The sequence below is a fragment of the Oncorhynchus kisutch genome, linkage group LG17, assembly GCF_002021735.2.
Source record: "Oncorhynchus kisutch isolate 150728-3 linkage group LG17, Okis_V2, whole genome shotgun sequence".
Taxonomy (NCBI): Eukaryota; Metazoa; Chordata; class Actinopteri; order Salmoniformes; family Salmonidae; genus Oncorhynchus; species Oncorhynchus kisutch.
This window is the reverse complement of record NC_034190.2, coordinates 54,440,614-54,466,584: the sequence shown is the minus strand read 5'-3', so window position 1 is coordinate 54,466,584 and position 25,971 is coordinate 54,440,614. Positions and strand designations below refer to the sequence as shown.

Here is a 25,971-nt window from a genome sequence, read left to right as displayed (position 1 = left end):
TCTCTATACCGAAACAGAAGTTCTCTCTACCGCAACTGGCCTTAAATAGCAGCGGTAAGTGAGAATGGTGTTGCGGAGGATGACAAACCTTAGCATGCTTTGCTAGCAATAGAAGCCATGACGACACATTTTTACTCATTGTACACAAGACATTAATGAAGTATATTTTCATAGAACATTTTACACGTAACATTTTTCTAAATGTGGAAAACTACCTGTATCTGTACTGATAATCAATAGTGTCGTGTACACAGCCTGACAAGGAGAATGTCTAACTTTTAACTGGAGAAACAAAGACATCTGCTTACCTGGTAGCCATCTTGAAGGTACTGGCAGATGTGTTGCTTCATTCAAATTTTGTTTTAAATTGTCTCTCTGTGTGTGTGTGTGTGTGTGTGTGTGTGTGTGTGTGTGTGTGTGTGTGTGTAAACAGTCCTTCAAATATGTTGCGGGGGATGAGAACATCAGTCATAGACACTTTCCAAAATGTTTTTATTATTATTAAAAAGTATTATTATTATACATGAAAATTCTGTTAATTTTTCGGTCATTTGAAAACATCTAGTAAAACATCCATTTATTTATTTTTTAATATTTGTCTGTTTAAATGACAACATATCATACATTCAGACAGAGCTGGATGTGTCGCGGTAATGAGAATTTCAGCAGAAAATTAATTCCCATCTTGGTGCAACACTATCTTTATTATGATATTTTGTTATATTACTAAATGACATGTTTTATATTTCAAATCATTATTGCCATGGTATTTCAAATGGTTTAAGAATGTATATAGTAGGAGGAAGAGAGAGAGCAAGAGCCAAAGACAAAGAGAACGAGAGACAGAGACGGAGAAAGAGCGAGAGAAAAAGAGAACCGGAGAAAGAGAGCTAGAGACAGAGAGACGGAGAGGGAGAAAGAGAGCTAGAGACAGAGACAGATACAGAGACAGATACAGAGACTGAGACAGAGCGAGAAACAGATACAGAGAAAGGGAGAAAGTCAGAAATAATGACCGGATGATATGAAGGACAGAGACTGTTCTCTCACCGTGGTGGATGATGCCATTCTCCAGCAAAGCTTGACCCAGGTTGACCCCCTCATCTGGCTTGCTGATCTCTCCACTATCTATCAGCCATGACACAAACTCACTGTGGGGAAACAGACAATAATATATATGTATATATATTAGTGAAATAAAATATAAATGCAACATTTAGAGTTTTGGTCCCATGTTTTATGAGCTGAAATAAAAGATCCCCATATATTTTCCATGCGCACAAAAAGCTTATTTGTCTCAAATTGTATATTTGCCAGGATAATCCATCTACCTGACAGGTGTGGCATATCAAGAAGCTGATTAAACAGCATGATCATTACACAGGTGCACCTTTCTGGGAACAATAAAATTCCACTCTAAAATGTGCACAACAATGCCACAGATGTCTCAAGTATTGATGGAGCGTGCAATTGCATTGCTGCCTGCAGGAATGTCCAACAGAGCTGTTGGCAGATACATTTATATTACATTCTCTACCATAAGCCGCCGCCAACGCCATTTTAGAGAATTTGGCAGTACATCCAACCGGCCTCACAACTGCAGACCGCATGTATGGTGTCGTGTGGGCGAGCGGTTTGCTGATGTCAACGTTGTGAACAGAGTGCCCATGATGGCGGTGAAGTTATGTATGGGCAGGTATAAGCTATGGACAACGAACACAATTGCATTTTATCGATGGCAATTTGAATGCACAGAAATATCGTGTCGAGATCCTGAGGCCCATTGTGAGGTCAATTTCCTTTTAAAAGGTATCGGAGACCAACAGATGCATATCTGTATTCCCAGTCATGTGAAACCCATAGATTAGGACCTTATTTATTTCAATGGACTAATTTCCTCATATGAACTGTAACTCAGTAAACTATTTTAAATTGTTGCACGTTGGGTTTATATTTATGTTCAGTAGATAGATTGAAAATCTTTTAAATGACGTATGTTATCTGTTGAAAGTGAGTGCATACATTCTTTGTGAACAGTATGTGGCTCCAGCAGGAAACAAACCCAAGCCACACAGGTCTAAAAAGTTCGGTAAAAAAAATACTAAAATCACAAGGAATTCAGCAAAACAATTGCAGAATTTAGGAAATCTGTTCACCGATTATCCCCCCCCCCCCCCCAAAAAAAATGTGATTTGTGTCTCAATGTTGCCAAAATCCATCTCGCTCCATCTTCTCCCACATTGGACTTCCTCTCATCACCAGAGAGTGGAAATGCCAACTGGATGCTTCAGATTTATACATCCGGTGAAACATCTAGCTCATTGTTGTCTGTGACGTAGCTATCAAAACAGTGTCATTCGTCGATATGGGTTCTTGCGACAATGGCCCCCGTGCATATTGGGTAGCCGGTGCTAATTGGGTAGCCGGTGCTAATTGGGTAGCCACCCAAGCTAGCTAGCCTTTTAGCTTCCCACATCGCCATGCGAAATAAAATCGGATTTAAAATGAAATATGCCCTGGCAAATATTGTTATACTTGCCGGTGTAACATAATATATTATCCCAGTTTGACATGCTGCTTCAATGTATTCACTCCCTTATCAGCTAAAAATAGAAAATCATTTTTAGTCACGAAATAAAAGCACATGGCCACCTGTTTTTAGGCTTCCAAATAGCGTAGAATAACGTTATTTCTAAACAAAATACTTTTTGGAGGATTCTGATAAGGCTACAATGTTGTTTGGTTTATTGTTTGAACATCCGCTGAGGTTATAATATTTAGTTATCAATGCAACATAGGCTATTTGTTTAATGCCAAGCTAAACCAAGACAGCAATCTTGAATATAAAGTGATTTTGAAGTAGAGTAAACTCCCACATCACCATTGTGAAATAATCAGATTTATAATGAAATAATACGCCCTGGCAAATATTCTTACACTTGCCGGTGTAACCTACAACATTACCATCATTTGATTTGCTGTTTCAAAGTATTCACTCCCATATCAGCTAAAAATAGAATTTCATCATGTTTTGGTCACAGAGAAAAAGCACATCTCACAGCTGTTTTTACCAATAGCCTGGAATCAATAGTTATTACTTTTATAACAAAATACATTTTTAGGGGAGTTCTAATAAGGCTACAATGTTGTTTGGTTTACTGTTTGAACATTCGCTAAGATTATATTTATTTATCAATGCAAAATAGGTTACTTTGATGCATGGCCTATAGATCAGATCAAGGAACCAAGTGAGCTTCATTGCCTATGAGGAATGATACGGTGCATTACAATCTTCATGTGGCACGGGAATACGTAGAATGTCGGAGCGCACCCTTTTGTGACGAAAAAACGACATTGTGCTACGCTCTGTAGGGTCCGTCTCCGTAGGGTATAAATAGCCCTTTAAAGCCCTTTGTAACATAAGCTCTCCCAAAGCTACTTCTGCCTTCTCTCCCCTCCCTTTCACTCCTCTTCCTCGTCATCCCCTAACCCACATCTCCTCCCACTTTCTATCCCTCTGCTCCTTCTCCCTTGCTCCCCTTGTCTCCCCTCCCACCAGCCTTAAACCCCATCTTTCTCCATTTATCCATCCATCTCTTTCATTTCTCACTCCAAAAAGTGCCAATTCATGGCTTGTGTGGTGCCATTCATACAGAAGCGCTCTCACATAAATACAGATTCTCTCCTCAAAGTGTATTCTCCCTCTTCTGACACCAAGTGTTGGACAAATGTTTGGAGAGGAGAAAATTAAATTTCCTTCTGCTCAATCTTCCACACCACTGAGCAAAATCAATTCCCCGGAGAACGAGGAACAGTGAATGTGAGCGTGTGTCTGATTGTGTGAATGTGTGTTTGAGCGAGCATTCCTGCGAAAGCAGGTTAGATGTGTGATTCCTATGTGTATGTTCATGCAAAATGTGTGTGTGTGTGTCATTCCACCAATTCGGTGCCTTTGAGATGTGTAACTTTGTAAAAAAAAACGAAGAAAAAAAAAAGGTGATTTCAACAAACAAAAAAAACATAAAGAGCACATGTTCAACTTAAGAAAAAACGTTCTCCCATCAAGAGGTTAAATAAAATAAACGACTATAGTAAGTGCCTATTAAATGTCAAATTAAGTAACAGGTTGACGATTTCATAAAAATAAAAAAAATCTGCCATAAATCCCCTTGTGACAGGAAATAATGGAAGCTTGTGTGCAACAGCCAGGGGCAATTGAATGCAAGCTTCACAAAAAACATGTCATTAGTCAAATATTTCTAGCCTGACTATGGGTAACAGGGTTGCCGTGTTATGATAGAGCCAATCAGTTTTCCACCACAAAACACCAGAAAATGGCCAAAAAGAGTAGAACCAGCTCACCTACTTCTCAAATATGATTGAACTATTAGATGTATACTGAACGAAAACCTAAAAACGCAACAATTTCAAAGATTTTACCGAGCTACAGTTCATAGAAGGAAATCAGTCTATTGGCATAAATTCATTAGGCCCTAATCTATGGATTTCACGACTAGGCAGGGGTGCAGCCATGGGTGGGCCTGGGAGGGCATGGTGAGTTGCCCCTAGTGCCCACTACCTTACCCTATAATTCTGGATTTCTTTGTGACTAATTTGTATACAGGTAGACCAGAAAATCCACATCCCTGATTGGCAGATGAGTGGCAACTCTGATTAGAACACCTGCTGTTCATTTGTTGTTCTTTACAAATTCTGTTTTGAATTCAAATAAAAATGTTGTTCCTACACACTGAAAGGCTGTAAAGCTGAACCATACAGGTACGCTATCCCTGATGCAATGAAAATAATTTTAAAAAATGAAATAATGAAGTAAGCTTTATGCAACGTCTTTCAACGCAAAGCCATAACACCTTTTTGTTTCTTTGAATTTGTGGGTTTTACACACCAGCCAAGCTTCTGGGAGAGAGCGATGATTCTCTTTTGAATGGGGCATAGACCCACACACTTGGGAGCCAGGCACACCTACTGGATAGCCAGGCCCAGCTAATCGGAGGTTTTTCCACAAATGGGCTTTATTACAGACGGAAATACTCCTCAGCACCACCCCTCTTCAGACAAAGCTGGATGTGGAGGTCCTGGGCTGACGGGGTTACACATGGTCTGCAGTTGTGAGGCCGGTTGGATGTACTGCCCAATTCTCTAAAACGACATTAGAGGTGGCTTATGGTAGAGAAATGAATATTCAATTCTCTGGAAAGACCTCTGTTGGACATTCCTGCAGTCAGCATGCCGATTGCACACTCCCTCCAAACTTAAGGCATCTGTGGCAGTGTTTGTGTGTCAATACTGCACATTTTAGAGTGGGATTTTAGTCCCCAGCACACATGCTGTTTAATCAGCTTCTTGATATGACACATCTGTCAGGTGGATGTATTAACAAATTTGTTAACAAATTTGTGCAGAACATTTTAGAGAAGTAAGCTTTTTGTGAGTATAGAACTTTTTTTTTTTTTAAATATCAAAGGGACGCAAAAGGCCCTCATTTCGTGGAACGACCCATGTGTTTGCTCATGTGCTCTGGTGCGAAAGCAGCCTTGACGTGCGATTCCTGTGCATTTGTTTTCATAATAAATGTGTTCATGAGCATTCCTGCGAAAACAGGCCAAGTGTGTGATTTCTGTGTGTGTTAATGCCAAAATGTATGCATGTGTTCATGCAATGTGTGTGTGTTCATGCAATGTGTGTGTGGTCTTGTTCTATCCTCGGACCTGAAATCCCCCAAAGTCCCCACAAGGATAGTAAAACAAGGAAAAGTATCACATCCCCACAAGCAGTAAAGGCTATTTTAAGTTTAGGGGCTAGGTTTAGGGTTAGGCGTTAGTGTTATCAAATCAAAGTTTTGTGGTCACGTACACAGATTTGCTGATTTTATCGCAAGTGCAGCGAAATGCTTGCGTTTCTAGCTCCAAAAGTGCAGTAATACCTACAGTAGCAATAAAAATACACACATAAAGACAAATAAAAACATAAGTTATATAAGATGAGCCATGACTAGAATACAGTATATACATAAAAATTGAGTGAAACTGTATGTAAACATTGTTAATGTGACCATTGTTCAATGACTCCGTAGATAGAATGCTGCCCTAAGTTTCAGGGCAGGGTACTTGGCTGAGGCCGGATAGTGGTGACTGTGTAACAGTCTGATGGTCCCAGCTTTGATGCACATGTACGGTCTCTGCCTTCTAGATGGTAGAGGGGTGAACAGGCCATGCCTCGGATAGCTGAGGTCCTTGATGATCTTCTTGGCCTTCCTGTGACACCGGGTGCTGTATATGTTCTGAAGGTCAGTGTGCCCCCGGTGATGCTTTGGGCTGACTGCACCACCCTCTGTGGTTGCAGATGGTGCCATTGCCATACCAGGCGGTGATACAGCCCGATAGGATGCTCTCAATAATGCATCTGATTAATTTTGCGAGGGTCTTAGGGGCCAAGACAAATTTATTCAACCTCCTGAGGTTGAAGAGGCCCTGCTGCGCCTTCTTCACCACGCTGTCTGTGTGAAGGGACCATTTCAGGTTGTCAGTGATGTGCACACGGAGGAACTTGAAGCTTTTGACCCGCTCCATTGCAGCCCAGTCACTGTGGGTGGGGTGCTCTCTCTGCGGTCTCTTGTAGTCCACAATCAGCTCCTTCATTTTGTTGACTTTGAGGGAGAGGTTATTTTTCTTGCTACACTCCACCAGGGCTCTCACATCCTCCCTGTAGGCTGTCTCGTCATTGTTGGTAATCAGGCCTACCACTGTTGTATCATCAGCAAACTTGATGATTGAGTTGGAGACGTGGCCATGCAGTCATGAGTGAACGAGGAGTACAGAAGGGGGCTGAGCATGCACCCGTGTGGCCCCCATGTTGAAGATCAGCCGCCACGGTGGTGTTGTTGCCTACCTTCACCACTTGGGGTCGGCCCATCAGGAAGTCCAGGACCCAGTTGCACAGGGAGTGGTTCAGATGCAGGGCCCTGAGCTTAATGATGAGCTTGGAGGGCACTATGGTGTTGAAGGCTGAGCTGTAGAAGATGAACAGCATTCTTACATAGGTATTTCTATTGTCCAGGTGGGATAGGGCAGTGTGCAGTGCAGTGGCGATTGCGTCGTCCGTGGATCTGTTGAGGCGATATTCAAATTGTATTGGGTCTAGGGTGTCAGGTAGGGTGGAGGTGATATGGTCCTTAACTAGCCTCAAAGCACTTCATAATGACAAAATGCAACGGGTCTATAGTCATTTAGTTCAGTTAACTTCACTTTCTTGGGTACAGGAACAATGGACAGCTTGAAGCAAGTGAGGATAGCAGACTGGGATATGAAGAGATAGAGCATGTCCGTAAACGCTCAGGCAAGCTGGTCTGCACATGCTCAGAGGATGCGGCTTGGGATGCCGTCTGGGCTGGCAGCCTTGCGAGGATTAGCATGCTTAAATGACTTGCTCACGTCAGTCACGGAGAACGAGAGCACACAGTTCTCATGAGCGTCAGGGGCCCACATCGGCGGCTCTAAGGTGTTTTCCTCGAAGCGGGCAAACGGTATTTAGCTCGTCCGGGAGCGAGGTGTCCTCAACGTTGCTGGCTTTCCCTTTATAATCTGTGATCGTCTGAAGTCCCTGAAGTCCCTGAAGACCCGAAACATTTCCCAGTCCACGTGTTCAAAACAAGCTTGAAGCATAGATTTGGACTGGTCAGACCAACATTAAAATAGTCCTTACCACAGGAGCTTCCCATTAAAGTTCCTGCCTAGGTGGGGAGAAGTAGAATGGAAGCGTGATCTGATTTGCCTAAGGGAGTGCGGGGGAGGGCCTTGCAGCCATCCTGGAAGGGAGAGTAGCAATGATCCAGAGTCAGTGTTGCACATGTAGCACAGGACATCCGCTGATAGAATTTTGGTTTCCTTCAAATTTCCTTTATTAAAGTCCTCAGCTACAATAAATGTGACCTCAGGATATGCGGTTTCCAGTTTGCATGTAGTCCAGTGTAGTTAGTGTAGTGAGCTGTCGCGGTGTCGGCTTCGGGGGGGAATATACACGGCATGTGACAATGACCGAATAACGGGGACAATATATCCAGGAGTCATGATTCCCGTAAAACAGAGTACATTACAGTTCCTGATGTCTCTCTGGAAAGAGACACTTGCCATGAGCTTGTCCATTTTAGCAAGTTTTATACTTGGAAGCGGTGGATGGTATGCATGCCGCCTGAGTCTGACTAGGGCCTCACTCCTTCTACCTCTTCTCCGGTGTCAATGTTTTGGTACAGCCCCCGGGAAGAACAGAGCTGCCTCGGAAAGGATCCAGGTCAGGGAAAATCTCATTTTTGCTTGAATTCCTGGTGAGTGACCACGGATCTAAAATCCTAAAGTTATTTCCGGCTGTAGGTAATAATACAAGAAACGTTCTGAGAAATAACACACACACACAAAAAGTTGTCTAGAAGCTAAAAACAGGGCAACCGTGTCTGTCCGCACTGTCTGGTCCTCCATTTAGGTTTAGTGGTAAAGGTTAGGGTTTAGAGAAAATAGGATGTTGAATGGAAATCAATTTGAGGTAGCCACAAGGATAGAAAAACAAGTGTGTGTGCGCCTCGGTTTGTGTAAGCATGCTTATGTGCCCTGCTGCAAAAGCAGAATAAACGTGTGATTCCCGCATTTTCACGCCAAAATGTGTGTGGGTATCACTGAGAAAGCAGTAAACGTGTGACTCCTGTGGCGTGTGTCTTCATGCTAGAACACAGACACCTTGAGCCATCTGCTCCCACCTGAGCTCGTCTGTCCGGTTGACTAACAATGGGAATATTTTACCATAAATAAAAGAGTCACTCATGACCTACTGAATTGGGGTACTGCTTTTTGTGGCCTGTGGTGGTGTTGGTGGTATGTGTGTGGAGGTGATTGTCAGCCAGATCTGTGTAGTGCACCTCTCACAAGTGTGTTTTTTCCCAGACAGTGTATGTATGTGTGTGTGTGACGGTGTGTGTGGCTGCGTGTGTTTTTCAAAGAGACATGCTGCTGATTGACATTGGCAGAAGGCTCAAGTGGACTCTGGCCAGGTGGGGTGTTACGTAAGCGTTCTGGTTCATTTTGACACTGGAGCGGTCACACAGGAGTAAATCACTGCTAATGATGAGAATACAGAGAGGCTGTGTGTGTGTGTGTGTGTGTGTGTGTGTGTGTGTGTGTGTGTGTGTGTGTGTGTGAGCGCACGTGTGTACACATGTGCATCTGAAGCTTCATAAATTCTTTACCTACAGCATGCTAGAATGAGGTCTTCCAAATTAGCTATTGGAAATATTGTTATCAGTCAGTCAACAAGAGGCTTGCTTCCTCTTGAACAAGGGACCCGATGTAAAAATGTCAAGTAGGTCCCCTACTGAAATAGGGCACTACGTGTACAAAACATTCAGAACACCTTCCTACTATTGAGTTCAAGCCCTCTTGCGACCTCAGAAGTGTAAAATTACAGACAATATCTTGATCAACATTTTGCACCTCAGCTTTATGGCTTAAATTTTAAATAAGCATGCATTTATTTTACTTTATTTGAAATATGTTCCATTATTTCTGATTGGGTGGGCAAAATTCATTTTAGGGTGGGCAAAGCCCAATCCAGCACCCTCCTAGAACCGGCCCTGGATGTGATTTCTGAACAATGTGTGTGTTTTCCAAAGCAGAAGAAGAGTTTAACTTTCCAGAGCAGCTGCAAAAGACACACAGAAAAAAAACACCAACCAGTTAGTTTCAAACAATCGGTCACATTTAGTCCTTTCTTCATTCCACCCCTGGTTTTTAGGGATTATGTTTACACATGCAGTGTAAAAGAACTTTGTTCAGGGAATGTGTGGCTGGAAAGTGAGGATCATTTGAAAAACAAGTAAGCCTACATTAAGAACACCTCCCTAATTAAGTTGCACCCCTCCCCTTTTGCCCTCAGAACAGCCTCAATTCGTCGGGGCATGGACTCTACAAAGTGTTGAAAGCGTTCCACAGGGATGTTGACCACAATGCTTCCCACAGTTGTGTCAAGTTGGCTGGATGTCCTTTGGGTGGTGGACCCTTCTTGATACACACGGGAAACTGTTGAGTGTAAAAACCCAGCAGCATTGCAGTTCTTGACACAACCCGGTGCACCTGGCATCTACTACCATACCCCATTCAAAGGCACTTCAATCTTTTGTCTTGCACATTCACCCTCTGAATGGCACATATACACAAGGTCTCAATTGTCTCGAGGCTTAAAAATCCGTCTTTAAACATGTCTCCTCCCTTTCATCTACACTGATTGAAGTGGATTTAACCAGTGACATCAATAAGGGATCATAGCTTTCACCTGGATTCACCTGGTCAGATTCTGTCATGGAAAGAGCAGGTGATCATAATGTTTTGTAAACTCTGTGTTGCCTTGATTGCAAAAAGTTGTTTCTAATGTACAAGATACTAATCTGTAAAAAAAAAAAAAAATTACCACATCAGTAAGCACAAGAATGTTCCAACCTAGGTCGTATTTATTAGTGCACAACGTAGCAAAACAGCAAAATGTTTTCACACAAAACCAAGCCTTTCTTATTACACAAGTAATAAGAAAGAAGAACCATGGTTCCCTCCATGGTTCTTCCTTTCGTGCCTAATGAATACAGACCTGGCCCTGGTGCATTGCCATACCCATGATGCAATACAGGCCCAAAATGTGGGCACACACACAACAACAACAGAAAACACAGCAGCAAATGGGGTGAGAATGAGGAAGGCTAAAAGAAGAACCAAAGTGTGACCAACCACCCAAATACGCTGCTGACAAATGGTGGAATTAAGGGAGCTGCGTAAATAAGAGGCACTACCAAATCGGCATTCTGCATAAGATTCATTTAATCTAACAACCACACTTAGTGATCAATGCCGTCTCCCGAAGTGAGCTATGCTAATTTATAATAACATCAGAACTAGAGCGGTTAGAGAGGAATAGAAACAGGAAGGGAGGGAAAGTGAGAGCCTCTTGTTCACTCTACAGTGAGGTGCTGGCAGGAGGTAAGAGTGCTGAAAAACCCCTAGTGCTTACATGGATCACTTTTCTCAGACAGCCACGAAGAGAGAGCAAGTGCGCACACGCGCACGATCACACACTCAAACACAAACAGTCTATATGGTTGCATTAAGAGGTAGAGTGCTTTTCCTGGAAAAGGATACATTAGGAGCCAGAACTAGATGTCTAGCAGAGTGAGCAAAAATACAAAATAATCAGAAAACATGGATGGCTTGACGCACTGAGCTTGTCTGGGTACGAGACAGTCAGTAGAGTAAACATCTTCGGGGAAAGAAAAGGAGGGGTTCTTTTATTGTCATTTTATAGCACCTCGTCTTCGATATGATAGTAGTTACCTTCCGGGACAAAATCTTGACTTAACGGCCATATTTGCTTTATATTTGAGTTGTCAACAACCGGGAATTCTTCTTGAAATGCTTGCGTTGATTCGTGGGGTTGAAAACGGGTTAGAATGTGTACGTTGACCACTTATTGGTGTCATTAACCAAAAACTCCATTGATTTCCAACGTCATTATTTTGACAGATGACATCGATAGATGCTGGTTGGCTCAATGTATTTTTGCCCAGTGGGGATAGTGAATTTTAACCCTTTACTAATCGAATACAAGAAACTACACTACCTGTCAGTGTACTCTCAAATAATACTGAAAGCTGAAGATACAATGAAAACAGCCCCACCTATAATGCCCATCGAATCTTACCTCCCTGACATTTCATTGCAGGTTGCATTGCGGTTTACAGTTCTATAGAAACTCATTAAATATTTCCCTTGGATGCTGACTCATCATAAAGTAAGCTCCAGTGATCGCCATCACGGTTTTACCCTCTATTTTATATTCACCCCCCCCCCCAAAAAAATAATTGTGCCAAATAATAAATAATTTTAATAACAGTTCGGAATCTCGCAAAACACTGTGTGGAGCTGTGGGGCATAATGGAAAATGCATTACTGGAGGCAAACTAGGCCCTCATTGTTCATTCACAGCATTGAAAGACTGGGGGGGGGGGGGGGGGGGGCTGCTTAGTCCAGCAGCTCGCTGTTGAAGGGTCTGTCTAATGATGTCCTCGCAGTTAAAGGGAAGGTCTCTTCCTTAAGGAAGCTCTATACGTGTCGGTTGAAAACAGTCGCCTCCGACAACAAGTTCGTGGCTCCCAACACAGGATGGAAAACAACTCCCAGTCATCTCACTCATCAGTTGGGGTTGGGAAACTGATTGTGTTAGTGAGTGGTGTGTAGTGTGTGGCGTGAATGATTGCACCGGGTTTGCTTAAGTGTGTGTGTGTGTGTGTGTGTGTGTGTGTGTGTGTGTGTGTGTGTGTGTGTGTGTGTAAGCACGTGTGCACATGGATGAGGAAAGGCCGGCAGACTCAGGAAGCGCCTGCTTAATGATACGGTGTGTAAGGGAATCAACTTAGGCCGTTCCATATGCAAGGGTGATTACAGTAGGTATCATTATGGCAGGCTAGGAGAGATGTAATGATAGGGCCAGGTTAGGCATTCTGCCATTCAATTCCTCCTCTACTTCTCAGTGGCCGGTAATTATATGCAACAGAAATTAGTCATGGAATGGTTAGATAGAATGGATGGAGCCCTTTTCAACACAACATCCCTGTTGTGATCCACCTCCCTCAGAACTACAGAATGTAGGGATTTCACACATTATTATCAATGTATATATAATATGATCACTATTAACAGCAGAAGTTTTGGTTCAGTGGAAGAATCCCATAGTTTATGTACTTGTACCTCGAAGATGTCTTAAAAGTACCCTTGTTCCCAGTTGAAAGGTCACCCCCTCAACTGAGCACCTATTGTTGTCATCCAACCACTGTACCATTTGAGATTTCAAGCATAGCCTGCACAAAGGCAATGGACTGTTCAGTGTGGAAGAACTCACTTTCCCATGAAGCACTTGGGAACGATGCTCAGCTTCCGACGCCGGTCCTTGATCAGGTGGCGGCTCTTGGTCATCATCATGTGGTAGAGTTTCTCGCCCTTCTCGGCAATCATCACATAGGCATCCCGCTCCATCCCCAGCTTCAGACCTGCAACAGACAAACACTCAAGGGGTCAGACACCAAAGCATTTTGCATATGACGCTCATTATCGAAAGCCTGAGTTGACTATAAACTGTTATCAATATATTTCTAACCCAACAGTGAGTCAAGGGGTAATGATAAACTGTGTGGTCCGAGAATGTGTATGAGTGTGTGTGCGAGAGAGAGAGTTAAAGACTATAGATCATTCCTCTCACTGCCTAAGACATCATGCTGATTCACATTTCTGACACTCTGGCTGGTATGGGGGGGGGGGGGGGGGGCAGCAGCTATTGTCCCACAGTGCCAGCAAAAACAAAAGAGGGCCCAACACCGAGCCCTGAGGGACACCATTTCCTCCAGTCTGCCTTCAGACATCTATGCGTTTCAGCCCCCGGGGGGGAAAGAGGCTGTCACGGGGCTGTGAGAAGACACAATGCCCCTGCCTGTATGGTCCCGTTGAGGTTTCTGACACGGTACAGGGGTAGGAGAGGAACGGAGCATAGCGGCTCGCATCTGCCGCCTCCTATGGAGGGAAAGCCAGAAGTTAGTCTGTCCAGGTCTAGAACAATGTACTGTGTCGCCTGCTAATGTACTGTGACGCCACAGAGTTCTTTATCTTTAGTGTAGAGCAGCAGTTGTTTACCAAGCTGCAACACCCTTGAGTGAGAAATATGTTAAATTATGACAAATATGTAAAGACAATTCAAAACTAGTCTGTTGATGTTGAGCCCTTTGAAGGTCCAGCATGCTCATAGAGCTTCTAAACCGTAACTCCAACATGGGGCTCTCTGAGCAGCTTAACTCCACTGTGGGGCTAACTGAACTTTGGAGCGTCACTGTGAGGCTCTCTGATAGGCTAAACTCCACAGTGGAGCTCAGTTAGCTGCTAAACTACACTGTTGGGCTCTCTGAACTTTGGAGCTCCATCACCAGGCTCTCTGACTAACTCAACTCCATTGTCAGCCTCTCGGTCCTGTTAAACCGTGGGACTCAGACAATTCCAACAAAATTTGCGGGGGTGCCAGAGCTGGGTGCCGCTGATGAAGGTGGGGTTGGATTACACTTGACAGCAGCTGGAGTGGATTCAAACAAAGAGTCATTGAACAGAATGGGGTCTGGTCCTGGTGCAAGGGGCCCCCGGCCCTGGCCTGCTGGTCCAGCTGTCAGAGCCTGTCCAGAGGCCCCCTCTTCCCACTCTCACTGGCACAGGCAAACAGGCTAACATGTTAGCCCACTCATTTCCCCTCAGCCTCCACGAAAACACTGATAAGACGATCCCAGCCCCATCCAGCCGGCAGGGCAATAATAATGGATCTGTCTTGGGAGTATTTAAAAAGGGGCTACACCAAAATGCCAACTAAAGTCAGTGCCATGGCAAAATAGGGGTACGTTTAAAAGAGGTGTGCTGGTGGAAACTGGGATTCAACAATGGGTTAGGTATCAATAGTGAAACGGGGATGAAAGGGATGTGGTCAAGCCTTCCAGATGTGGGCCAGGCCGGTGGTTCAGGGGGAGTTGGCTGCACTGTGACTGATCTGGCATCTGTTAGCCTCAGGTCAATTTCCGCCTGCCGTAACCCAATACCCAACATGGCCCTTGGTACTCTGCAAAGCTCCACGTCTTCATTTTAGCCACAGGACCAGGTGACTGCTCGCCACAAGTCCATGAGGAAGGCTCATTTGCAACATTTGAAATATTAAAGCTACTGTTGTTGTAAACAGCTAGAACACAGGTATGGTTGAACATTTAAAACCCCTCAGCTGTTTAAGTTGAATCCTTCCCATACACTTACAGCTTGGGTGGGAAGCAGTGGTGATTTCTGCCTCCAATGCTATCAGGTGTCACCATGCCTACAGGCACAGCAGTCAGTAAAAGCCTTTCAAGCTTTATTAGCCCGCCCCAATGCGCACGCAAACAAAAAGACAGGTGGCCAGTGCTGAACAGGTGTCCTTACTCCTCATGTGGAGACACTTTAGAAGTCAAAAGAGGGGGGGGGGGAATGGAGGCAAAGTCATTAAACAAGAGGAGTAAGAGTGCTCAGCTTACAATGACGTTTTGAACAAATAATCCATCTTCCCCAAAATACATGTTTTCAATGTGTAGTCAAACACTACCGCAAATAGCACATTTTAACTAGAGAAAGAGGTATTTTAGTGCCATTCTTTTTTTTTTGAGAGGACCAAAAGATCATTTTATTCCAGTGCCAGGATGTTTTGGGTGTGACTCGATTTGAACACACTATTAAATTGCACAGTTCTTGAAAACTGCTCCCATGCTGCTAATTCATGCCAAACGTCTGCAATCACTCCACACCAAGTCGCGAAATGGCATACAAAGTGTGTTACGGAGCCTCACTTTCATGCCACGGTATAGATGGGTAGACAAAACAGAGAGAGAACAGAGTGGTGTCACAGACTGACAACAACCCGTGACCGGGACTGTGTTGCAATACTCTCTAGTGAGCTGCCGTTTCTGGCAAGCTGCTACTGGCTGTTCTATTTCAGGCTCTTGCTGGATCGAAGATTCTGTTTTTAGCGCATCTTGAGATTGTTTGTGAATGAACTGTTGTATAGAGTGTGTTCTCCTCTCGGGAGTGTTGATTAGCAAACATGGGTCTCGTACTGCATGGTAAGAGGCGGCTGGCTCTTTCTTTTGAATGTTAAACTCCAGACTGTTCATCTGCATTAATTTGGTATTAAAGTTCTAGGTTCTTATACCACAATCTTTATGTATTTATAAAACAAAAGCCAGAGAGAGAGAGACACAAAAAGAGCAGCAAGACATACCATAATCCACATACCATAAGCATACCACAACCGTCCTAGTGAGGCATTCATTTGCATGCATATTGTATGATCTCTCACAACAGAGGGACTCCATTTGTAACCTCTTGCAAAGCTAACCATTTATTTAACTGAACCTTAATTGTGTTAGCTCACCATACATAGCATAGCGTTGTTGAGATACTGTCTAAGTCTATGAGGTCAGAAAGTAGAGCACAATCGGAAAACATGATAGCCTTACATTCTCAAGGGAGGTGGGAGCAGGGCTCCAAAAGCGAGGACATGCCCCTTTTTTTGTTAAACTCACTCTCTCTCTGCTCTCGTTCCCTCAAGATGGCGTCGAGCCACTTCTGCTTGTCCTCCGAGTTCTTGGCCATGCAGACAAACCACTTGTTCTTGGCCGTGTTGTGGATCTTCCAGCCGTTGGTCACCGTGTAGTTGTTGCTGTGGTAGTCGGCTAAAACAAGAGGTAAAAAACAAACAATTAACGGACCATGGTACACACCCGACATGTGACTCCTCTTCTAGAAATAACCTTAATTACATTTAACCTCAATGCTGTTGATGGACATTGATATGAATACTGTATTAGCTTTCCTTGGGGATAAAACATGCAGTGTTCGTGAACTCGTGTTGACCTCCGAAGTAACTGAGGGTAATACAGCTCAGCCACAACACTCTCAAGCTTCACTTGTCCTTGAAATACCTCAGAGTTCAAATATCCATCAGACTGTAAGTACTGCTAATTAAAATAACAAACAATAACTGACTAGTAAAAGACATCTTTCCGCTGACTCGACAGAAAGGTCCGTCTTGCTTCCGCCCTCGCATTCCCTCTCTTTGTCTCCCTCTCCTCTCAGCTCCATTCCAATTTGACCAGCTCTTTGGCTCTAGGTGACTGTAATGCATAATGAATGGACTGGGGGTAATGGAAGTACATTAGTGTAATGTTAAAAGGTCATATAAATAGATGTGAAACCACCTGGCCCCGGGGGGGGGGGGGGGGGGGGGGGGTGGAAGCATTAAAAAAAAAGGGCTAATGGTGTCTAGGTGTGCGTGTTTCAAACAATAGTGGACATGGGAGGAGGGTAATGTTGTTGCATTCATCTGAGTGTGATGAATGCATTCACGCCAAAACACTCATTGAATTGCTCTTCGTGTGAATGGGAAACCTACCGTCAGTGCATTTCAAGGTTGTGCTCTTCAGTGGAAGAACACAGGCCCGACAAGCCACAAACTACAAATCTCATTCAAACGGATTCACTCAATATCCTTATTAATCTAAACATATTACTTTAAATCAAGGCTCTCCAACCCTGTTCCTGGAGAGCTACCGCCCAGTAGGTTTTAACTCTAACCCTGTTCCTGGAGAGCTACCGCCCAGTAGGTTTTAACTCTAACCCTGTTCCTGGAGAGCTACCGCCCTGTAGGTTTTAACTCTAACCCTGTTCCTGGAGAGCTACCGCCCAGTATGTTCACACTCCAGCCCTAATCTAGCACACCTGATCTAATAATTAGCTGGTTGATAAACTGAACCAGGTTAGTTACAACTGGTGTTGGAGTGAAAACCTACAGGAGGGTAGCTCTCCAGGAACAGGGTTAGAGTGAAAACCTACAGGAGGGTAGCTCTCCAGGAACAGGGTTAGAGTTAAAACCTACAGGAGGGTAGCTCTCCAGGAACAGGGTTAGAGTTAAAACCTACAGGGGGGTAGCTCTCCAGGAACAGGGTTAGAGTTAAAACCTACAGGGGGGTAGCTCTCCAGGAACAGGGTTAGAGTTAAAACCTACAGGGGGGTAGCTCTCCAGGAACAGGGTTAGAGTTAAAACCTACAGGGGGGTAGCTCTCCAGGAACAGGGTTAGAGTTAAAACCTACAGGGGGGTAGCTCTCCAGGAACAGGGTTAGAGAGCCCTGCTTTAAAATGGTCAACTGAACGGTATAAAAAGCACAGATATTTCAGGGCTTCTACAATGCTACAAATCAACACATTAATACCCTTAGACACATCCAAGTTAGACACATACAACTGGCAGTGTAAAAATGGCACATGACCTTAGTGTCACTATAAGGTTATATTGTCTCTCTGAGAAACACAGAGAGAGAGAGAACATATTTTTCTTTGTGGTTACCTCTGAACGTACCAGGCGATAGGCAACAGCCCCGGGGCACAGAAAGGAGGCATGTGAGAGGAAGAAGTGCATTTCTACCCCTAAGGCCCTAAAGCAAGAGCTACATGAGAAAACAAAATCAGACCTGGGTTCGAATAGTACTTGAAATCTTTCAAATACTTTGAATGTTTGCTTGAGCCTGCCTGAAATTCAAGATATGTGGGGTTGGCAGTTTTGGGACAATTTTATTGTTTCTATGCGCCTGGTAAACTCAATCAAGCAAAGCTAAAATATTTAAAACATTTCAAATACTACTTTAACCCAGGTCTTGCAAAAACAGGCTAGTGTGCCACAAATCTCTAGAGCAAAATGAGCAGAACAGTGTGGTAAGTTGGTAAGTTCCAGTTCCTGCAGCAGCAGCTATCCCAGAAGTTCAAAGGTGAGAAACACAGGTTGTGCATCCTGCCCGAACAAATGTAAGACATTATCACCGCGAGCAAGCACTCGTCAAATCCATTTAACCTCCCTATCTACCGTTAGTCATTCAAAGTGTGAGAAACCTATGCAAGATTTTATAGTTACACCCAAACTATTAGCTCTCATCAGATTTGTATCACCTACTCCATCAGTGAATTCATTATCTAGTTTTTGAAGCCTAAAAGTAACACTGTAGCATAGATAGAATAGATCTGTGTAATTCGTTTATGATTTTACATCAGCCAGACCTTTAGAGAGTTAATCCCACATAAATAGAAAGAAAATTTAATGATCAACTGATGGAGGACAAATGTGATAAATGACTAAACATGGATGAATGATTAGAGCAAGGGATGATTGTATGAATGAATAAATGGAGGGGTGAATAGAGGGATGATGTTCCTACAGTGTGGTGAAAAAGTATTTGCCCTCTTTCTGATTTTCTCTATTTTTGCACATTGTTAATACTGAAAGTTATCAGATCTTCAACCAAAGCGTAATATTCGATAAAGGGAACCTGAGTTTACAAAGACGACATGGGGTCGCCATTATGCCTGGCCAAAACCAAACATTGCGTTCAGCAGTAAGAACCTTAAAACTGTCAAGCGTGGTGGTGGCAGTGTGATGGTTTGGGGATGCTATGCTGCCTCAGGACCTGGACGACAGAAAGGGGACAAATACCTTTTCACAGCACTGTACTGTATATGAAGACTGGTGAGACTGGCACAAACCTGTTCCGTCCTCGACGTTTTCCACCTCCATCACCTCGGTGTTGATTCTTCCTCGGAACAGGTACAGGGGACCGTTGATGGACTTGGTCCTTTTGGTGGACTTCTTCCCAGAAACCCTAGGAAATTGAACAGAAATTTGTGGAAGAAAAAAAAATTCTGCACAGAAAAAAATAAAATGTTGCTAAAAATATGTATAACTAAATACATTTTAAAAACAACTTCACAGTCCTGAAGCACGTGCACGCACAACGTTAGGTGGACTTGTTTTGTTTGTATGTAAAATGAGCTTGGTACACACTACACAAAACAGGATTTGGGGATTCACTCGGTTTTTCCATGTCTGGCTTCTTTCTGCCACTGAATGAACACACGTTGTGCTCATTCCTGCCACTTACCTCTCCACCATCTTGCTCTCCTCTCAGTCACCCCCTCACAACCTCCCCTGCTTTCCCTCCCTTCCCTACATCTCCTCCCTCCCTCGTTCTCACCTGGACTTCCTCTTGCAGTAAACCAAGAGGTTGTCGAACAGGAAGAAGACTCTCTCCTGGATGTTGCCGGCTGAGATCTTGAGCAGGTTACCGTGGAGCAGCAGCTCGGTGCAGATGTCAGTCAGATTGGTGCCCTGGGGACAGTCAAGAGAGGACGGCAGTTAACCGCTGGTGCCTGTTGTCATCTCTCAACTTGACGTGTGTGTATGGGGGGGTTCTTTGTGTGTGTGTACGTGTGTCTATAACAATGATTCTCTTTTAAACAGCATGTGTTTACCTTCAGAGTGCACAACCCCAGTCGAACAACAAAATGCAGCTGTGAGAATTCACACATCAGATGACATTGGATTCGGTTTATACTAAAATAATAGTTTCATTGTGCTAATAGGATGGAATGAACAACAGACGACACCCTCACTCCTACTGTTATACAACAGAACAATAGTGTATACAACAGTCCTTCCCTAAACTTTGCCAATGACCCTTAACACAAGACAAAAGTCAGCTGTGCACTGTTCTTCATCCCACAGTGGTTAGACAAGTTTCCAATTGGCCCCCGAACTGAACTGAACTGGAGGAAACTAGTCTAAAATGGGGAGGAAACAAGATTTTGTTTAAATAGTGCCAGCTCTGGGTCCCAAAGGGACATCTGGTCAGACTTAAGACAAAGCCTGTTTATTTTACCCCTGCAAGCCACATACCACTCGTACGGTGAGCTGAGACGTAACATGTGAAGCATTCCAGTTATTTCCCAAAGCTTCCCTGATATGTAATGTCATGGCAGTGTTGTGACTCGCGTTATGACCGGTGGAAAGCCACTGTTATGACAGTTTAGTGGCAGAGTACTTCATGTGAAGTGTTGCTCAAATCTGAACGGTAAAACGTGAGTTGACCGTGCACTCCATGTACTCTTTCTCCTCTGCAGCCATGGGATGAGAACCACATATTCTTAACAAAATGTATGTAGTCACATGTATGAGCATGCACACAAACACTGTCCCTTCTATATGTACGATCTGACGCAAGTTCTTAATTGAAAGATTCATCTCGTTTCATAATTCATTAGGTTTTCCGTTTTAGCCTAGTCAGGGGGGGGTGTACATATTGCTGGTTGACGTCATCAAGTATGCATGGACGTCAACTCACACCGCAAGGTACGAGAGCCAATTAAAACCTTTTAACGATCCTAGGCCACGACTTTGTCAGTGAGTCACTAGTTAGTCATTAGATGAAGTCATTTTTAAAGCTGTATTTGCAGGGTTTTACATTAGCTCATTGTAAACAAGAAACCTAAAGGGATTCCTTAAGGTTGACCTATGGGATTCTAGCTGTGACGTTAATTATGGATGGGGGTGTTTCAGAAATGGCACCATTACATATATAGTGCACTACTTTAGACCAGAGCCATATGGGACCTCCCCTTTGGCCTCTGATCACAAGGTAATGCACTATATAGGGAATAGGGTGCCATTTCAGACAGGAATTCAATCAAACCTACACCATTGCAATTAAGCACACACATACACATTTAGGGCTGCCTCGTAGAGTAATGATTGGTAATATAAAGTGCATGTGCATGGATACATTCATGCCATTCACGTAGCCATAACAAAACATCATTGTTCAATGGAACGCACCAACCTAAATCAACCGGAACTAAGCGTGCCCATGTGTGGACTCTGGATCTCCTGCTCCACCCCCATTTTTGGTAGAGACACCAAACACTCTTTTATGGTTGGACTTTACCAAATGTAACTGTCTCTTTGATGTCATTGAGAGCAAACCACTGTAGCCGCCCAAAACCAGACCCCCACTACCATCCATAATTGATTCCTCTGGCCACTACATCTCTGACAGACGCGCATAGCTCCCCCCCGAAAAACAGGATTATCCTCACTCTTGTAGGTCAGGTGCATTCCAGTCGGCCTAGCAGACGGTTTTACATTTCACCCGATCTATCAAATTCCATGTTTAACTGTGCAGGAAGGCGGGATGGAGGAATGGATAGAGGATGACAGAGGGAGGGGTGGTGGAAGCAGGAGGGCTGTCTGTCTATTAGAGCAAAGCTAATGTGTCTGAGCCCCGATTCTGCACTATTACCTCCCCATTAGGAGTGGAGAGGTGATTACACTGGAGAGTGGAGGAGTGGAGAGGTGATTACACTGGAGAGTGGAGGAGTGGAGAGAGTGGTTACACTGGAGAGTGGAGGAGTGGAGAGAGTGGTTACACTGGAGAGTGGAGAGGTGATTACACTGGAGAGTGGAGGAGTGGAGAGGTGATTACACTGGAGAGTGGAGGAGTGGAGAGAGTGGTTACACTTTAGAGTGGAGGAGTGGAGAGAGTGGTTACACTGGAGAGTGGAGAGGTGATTACACTGGAGAGTGGAGGAGTGGAGAGGTGATTACACTGGAGAGTGGAGGAGTGATTACACTGGAGAGTGGAGCAGTGGAGAAGTGATTACACTGTAGAGTGGAGCAGTGGAGAGGTGATTACACTGGAGAGTGGAGCAGTGGAGAGGTGATTACACTGGAGAGTGGAGCAGTGGAGAGGTGATTACACTGGAGAGTGGAGGAGTGGAGAAGTGGAGAGAGTAGGAATAATGGGCTAAAGAGAGGGAAGTAGGTAGGGAGATGGGTATTGCCTTTCATGAGGACGGACTGTGATACAGAGTGAGTAGACAGAGGCTCTATGTCCCAATACTCATTCACTCTCAGATATGTTTTGACCTCTAGGGGTCAATGCAAAGTGAATCAGAGAACCAATCCCAAAAACAGATGTCCAACTGCCCCCACATCAGTGGCTGGAATCAAATGAGAGTCATTTAACAAAAATGCCAATAACAATCCTATATCAAGACAAGTCTGATTGATCTGTGGAAGGAACAGGCGACATGGTGTAATTTTTCCCCCACATTGTTTATCCTTGTTAAACACACAACAGTCTCTTGTTTTGTCACATTTTTGACAGAGGACAATCACAGGGGTGAAACGGTGGCATATTTCGTCAGAGCGAGGCAAATCTTGGCAGGCCTTGAGTGTGTGTGTGTGTGTGTGTGTGTGTGTGTGTGTGTAGGATGCCATTGTGAGGCCCTCGCTTTTTCCTCAAAGGGTCCCGCGTGAGACTAGGCCCTGTCTCATCAGGCTCTGCCGATTGGGCAGGGTGCCCTTTGGCCTTCCCGTGGCTACTGAGCGGGCAGATTGTCCTCTCCGGGGCCCAGGGGGCCCGAGGAGAGTCAGGGGACAAGGGCTCTGTTGTGGAGGGTGAGGGAGGCGTGAAAAACGCACTGGGCACTCCGCTCCGCTCCCAAGACCTGTCTGTGCCCTGTGCACACTGGTATTCTGGGGGAAGCTGGAGGAGTGTTTTACTGTCACAGAAAATGAAGTGGTGCTCAGTATTTAGTGGACTCTCGAAAACTGGCCTAAGCTTTTTCGCCACAGCCGTGACTGAGTCAATGAGGAGGACAGTGTGTGTGTGTGTGTGTAAACCATTGACAAATCTAAACTCTGAGCTTCCCTTTTCCGTCTCTTTCCTGTCATTCAAACCATTTCTATATAAAGGAGAACCGTTCTGCTCCCTTCTAACTATCCTCTCTCTCTTACTTCTCCTCTCTCAATCTTTCTTCTCACCTCCCACCCCTCTCCATCTCTCCTTCCTCTCATCTTTATCGCACACTTCTCTCATCTTTATCGCACACTTCTCTCATTTTTCTAGCACACTTCTCTCATCTTTCTAGCACACTTCTCTCATCTTTCTAGCACACTTCTCTCATCTTTCTAGCACACTTCTCTCTCTCTCTCTCTCTCATCTTTAAAACGCACACGTCTCTCCCCCTCTTTTCACCTTTTAGTACTTTTCTCCTCTCCCCCCCTCAATGGTGACCTATAGGGTGCATCCTAGCCATGGTCTAGAGTAGAATAGAATAGAATCCCTCACCTCCCAGCCCTCGATGTGCGACTGCAGCTGCTCCAGGGCCTCCAGTTTCTCCATCTGCCTCTTGGTCTCATTGATGTTGGAGCACACTGCCTTCATGGCCTGCAGGGCCTCCTCCACCGCAGGGTAGTCCGCGTGCTTCTTGGGGGTCCGCTTCAGCAGCTCCTAGAGGCGGGGGAGAGGCGAGTAGAGTGGTCACTTGGTCAGGTCATTAACGGGTTAAAGCCAAAGTCAAGACGTCTTCAGTAGAACTACAGTATATAAAACAGCCATTGATAATGCTCATTATTAGGAATCATCTCAACAGTATCCTGTAGAGTCAACGGTGGATGGAGTTGCATTTAGAAATGGAGAGGTCAGTTAAGATTGCGGGATGATGGATGAACAGAGTACTGGGGGAATGTTAGGCTGGAGGGGGGAGCGTGGAGGTTGGACATAGGATAGTGAGGATGAAGTGGTGCGGATAGAGTTTTGTGGAGAAGTTGGAAAAAAGGGAGAAATTGGACGTGGGGTGGAGAATAAAAGATTGTGTGTGGTAGGAGTGTGGCGGACAAGGTCGGAATGTGTGTTTATGTTCGTGTATGCGCTTGTGTCATTCTCCTCGGGTCCAAGGGCCTTACCTTCAGTAGAAGGGGGTACTTGCAGATCCTCTGAATGGGCGATAGCAGGTACCCCTCCAGGGGAATGTCTGTGCTCTTCTTCCCTCCCAGCAGCATACAGTGCTGGAACACAAACAAGACACAGATGTTAACAAAACTGTAATTTATCAAACAGGGACATCTATGGCCTATGACACATCCTCCATCTTGTTTGTGATTCTTCTAGAAATGTAAGTTGGTAACTCCACTAAAATGATGATGTGAATTGGTTGAGTGCAAGAAGCTAAATCCAAAACACCACAGCATGTCTTCAGTGTTGCATTAACAGCCTCAATGGGGATCGGGTGGCAAACTGGAACTAAAGTCATGCTTTGAAAAATGTACCCAAGAAATAAGTTTGGTGGTGAAACCCTACTGAGGGTTCTTCAGATGAGAGTGAGAGAGCGAGCGAGAGCGAGAGCGAGAGCGAGAGAGAGAGAGAGAGAGAGAGAGAGAGAGAGAGAGAGAGAGAGAGAGAGAGAGAGAGAGAGAGAGAGAGAGAGAGAGAGCGAGAGAGAGAGAGAGCGAGAGAGAGAGCGAGAGAGAGAGCGAGAGAGAGAGAGCAAGAGAGAGCGAGCGAGAGAGAGAGAGAGTGAGAGAGAGAGCGAGAGAGAAAGCTGGTGGGTTCTCTTCTCTGTGCTTTATTTTCCAGTAACCAGGTCTGTCAAATGTGAAGTCCCAGAGGGCAAGGATGAGCAGCATTCACCACAAGATCAAAGGCCAAACTAGATACGCCGCATGAAAATACTTTGGTGTAGAAAACAGAAAGCACATCATTGGTCGGTATAGTGCACATATTTCATTTGAAATCACATTCCACCACTTTCAACTTCATAAGGCACTCCGAGAAGAAACAGCAGTGTTATGCTCATGCAGTTTTTTGGTTGAAGCTTACGCTTGGGGGCTGGGGGGAGGAGAGGAGTGCAAAAACTGACTGCAAAATTGTGTGATTCCACAGATTCCAGCCGGCTTGGCAATCCTGACGCAATCCCCATCTCCACCCCTCTCTCTCTTTCTCTCTCTCTCTCGTCTTCTAATCTGAACCTTATTTCCATCAGCGTGCCTGCAGCCAAACTCCCTCCGAGAGCTTCTCTTTGACCTCCTTTCAGCATACTTTCACTTTACTCCTCTCAGCTGTACAGCTTTGTTTTGATGTCCGTGTAGAGAGAGATGGCGTACATATTCAGTGCTTGTCAATTAACATGGAAATATCAGCTCAAATACCGCAAAAACATGGAAATGGAACGGAATTCAAGAGAGGAAACAGATGCACCGATGGCTCTTCATGCCGCACCACCCTCAAATATCATTATAATACAAATAACAATTTGCATTTATAAATCATGACTAATTAATGCAAAGCTTACATCCAAATGTGATTATTCATTAAGCCTCCAGGCTCCCTGCGATTACAGAAGGCATCGTCTCCACGCCAGAGTTCATCGACTGACTACACCACAGTCCCAATTCCCTCACTCCACATCATCCACAAAAAGCACTGTGGACTACCATGCATTTTGGGTTGAAACCAGCCTACAGCTTCAACCTGTGGAGTTCAGACTTTTAGCGGAATGACCCTTTAAGCTACAAGTTTAAATGTATGGGGAGAATCCTAACATCCACATATGTCAAATGTATCTTAGTCTCCCATTGACATCAACGCATTTGACTTGTGAAAGTACGGATTTACCCCCCCATGTGATGTTCCACTAGCAGCCTGGGATAGAATG

The 25,971-nt window shown here is 44.4% G+C and overlaps 1 protein-coding gene across 2 annotated transcripts in view; it reads right to left on the bottom strand.

Moving 5' to 3' along the window:
* The window catches only part of LOC109907914 (phosphatidylinositol 3,4,5-trisphosphate-dependent Rac exchanger 1 protein), a 107,227-nt gene that overhangs the window by 51,378 nt on the left and 29,878 nt on the right, over positions 1-25,971 (bottom strand). For both annotated transcript variants that reach the window (XM_020506210.2, XM_031794099.1), the window contains 7 exons: positions 24,224-24,325; positions 23,607-23,768; positions 19,674-19,807; positions 19,186-19,301; positions 16,178-16,327; positions 12,946-13,093; positions 1,051-1,151 (listed from right to left, as the gene is read on the bottom strand). In XM_020506210.2, the coding sequence (XP_020361799.1) occupies positions 1,051-1,151; positions 12,946-13,093; positions 16,178-16,327; positions 19,186-19,301; positions 19,674-19,807; positions 23,607-23,768; positions 24,224-24,325 (913 nt within the window). The remainder of the gene's footprint in view (positions 1-1,050; positions 1,152-12,945; positions 13,094-16,177; positions 16,328-19,185; positions 19,302-19,673; positions 19,808-23,606; positions 23,769-24,223; positions 24,326-25,971) is intronic.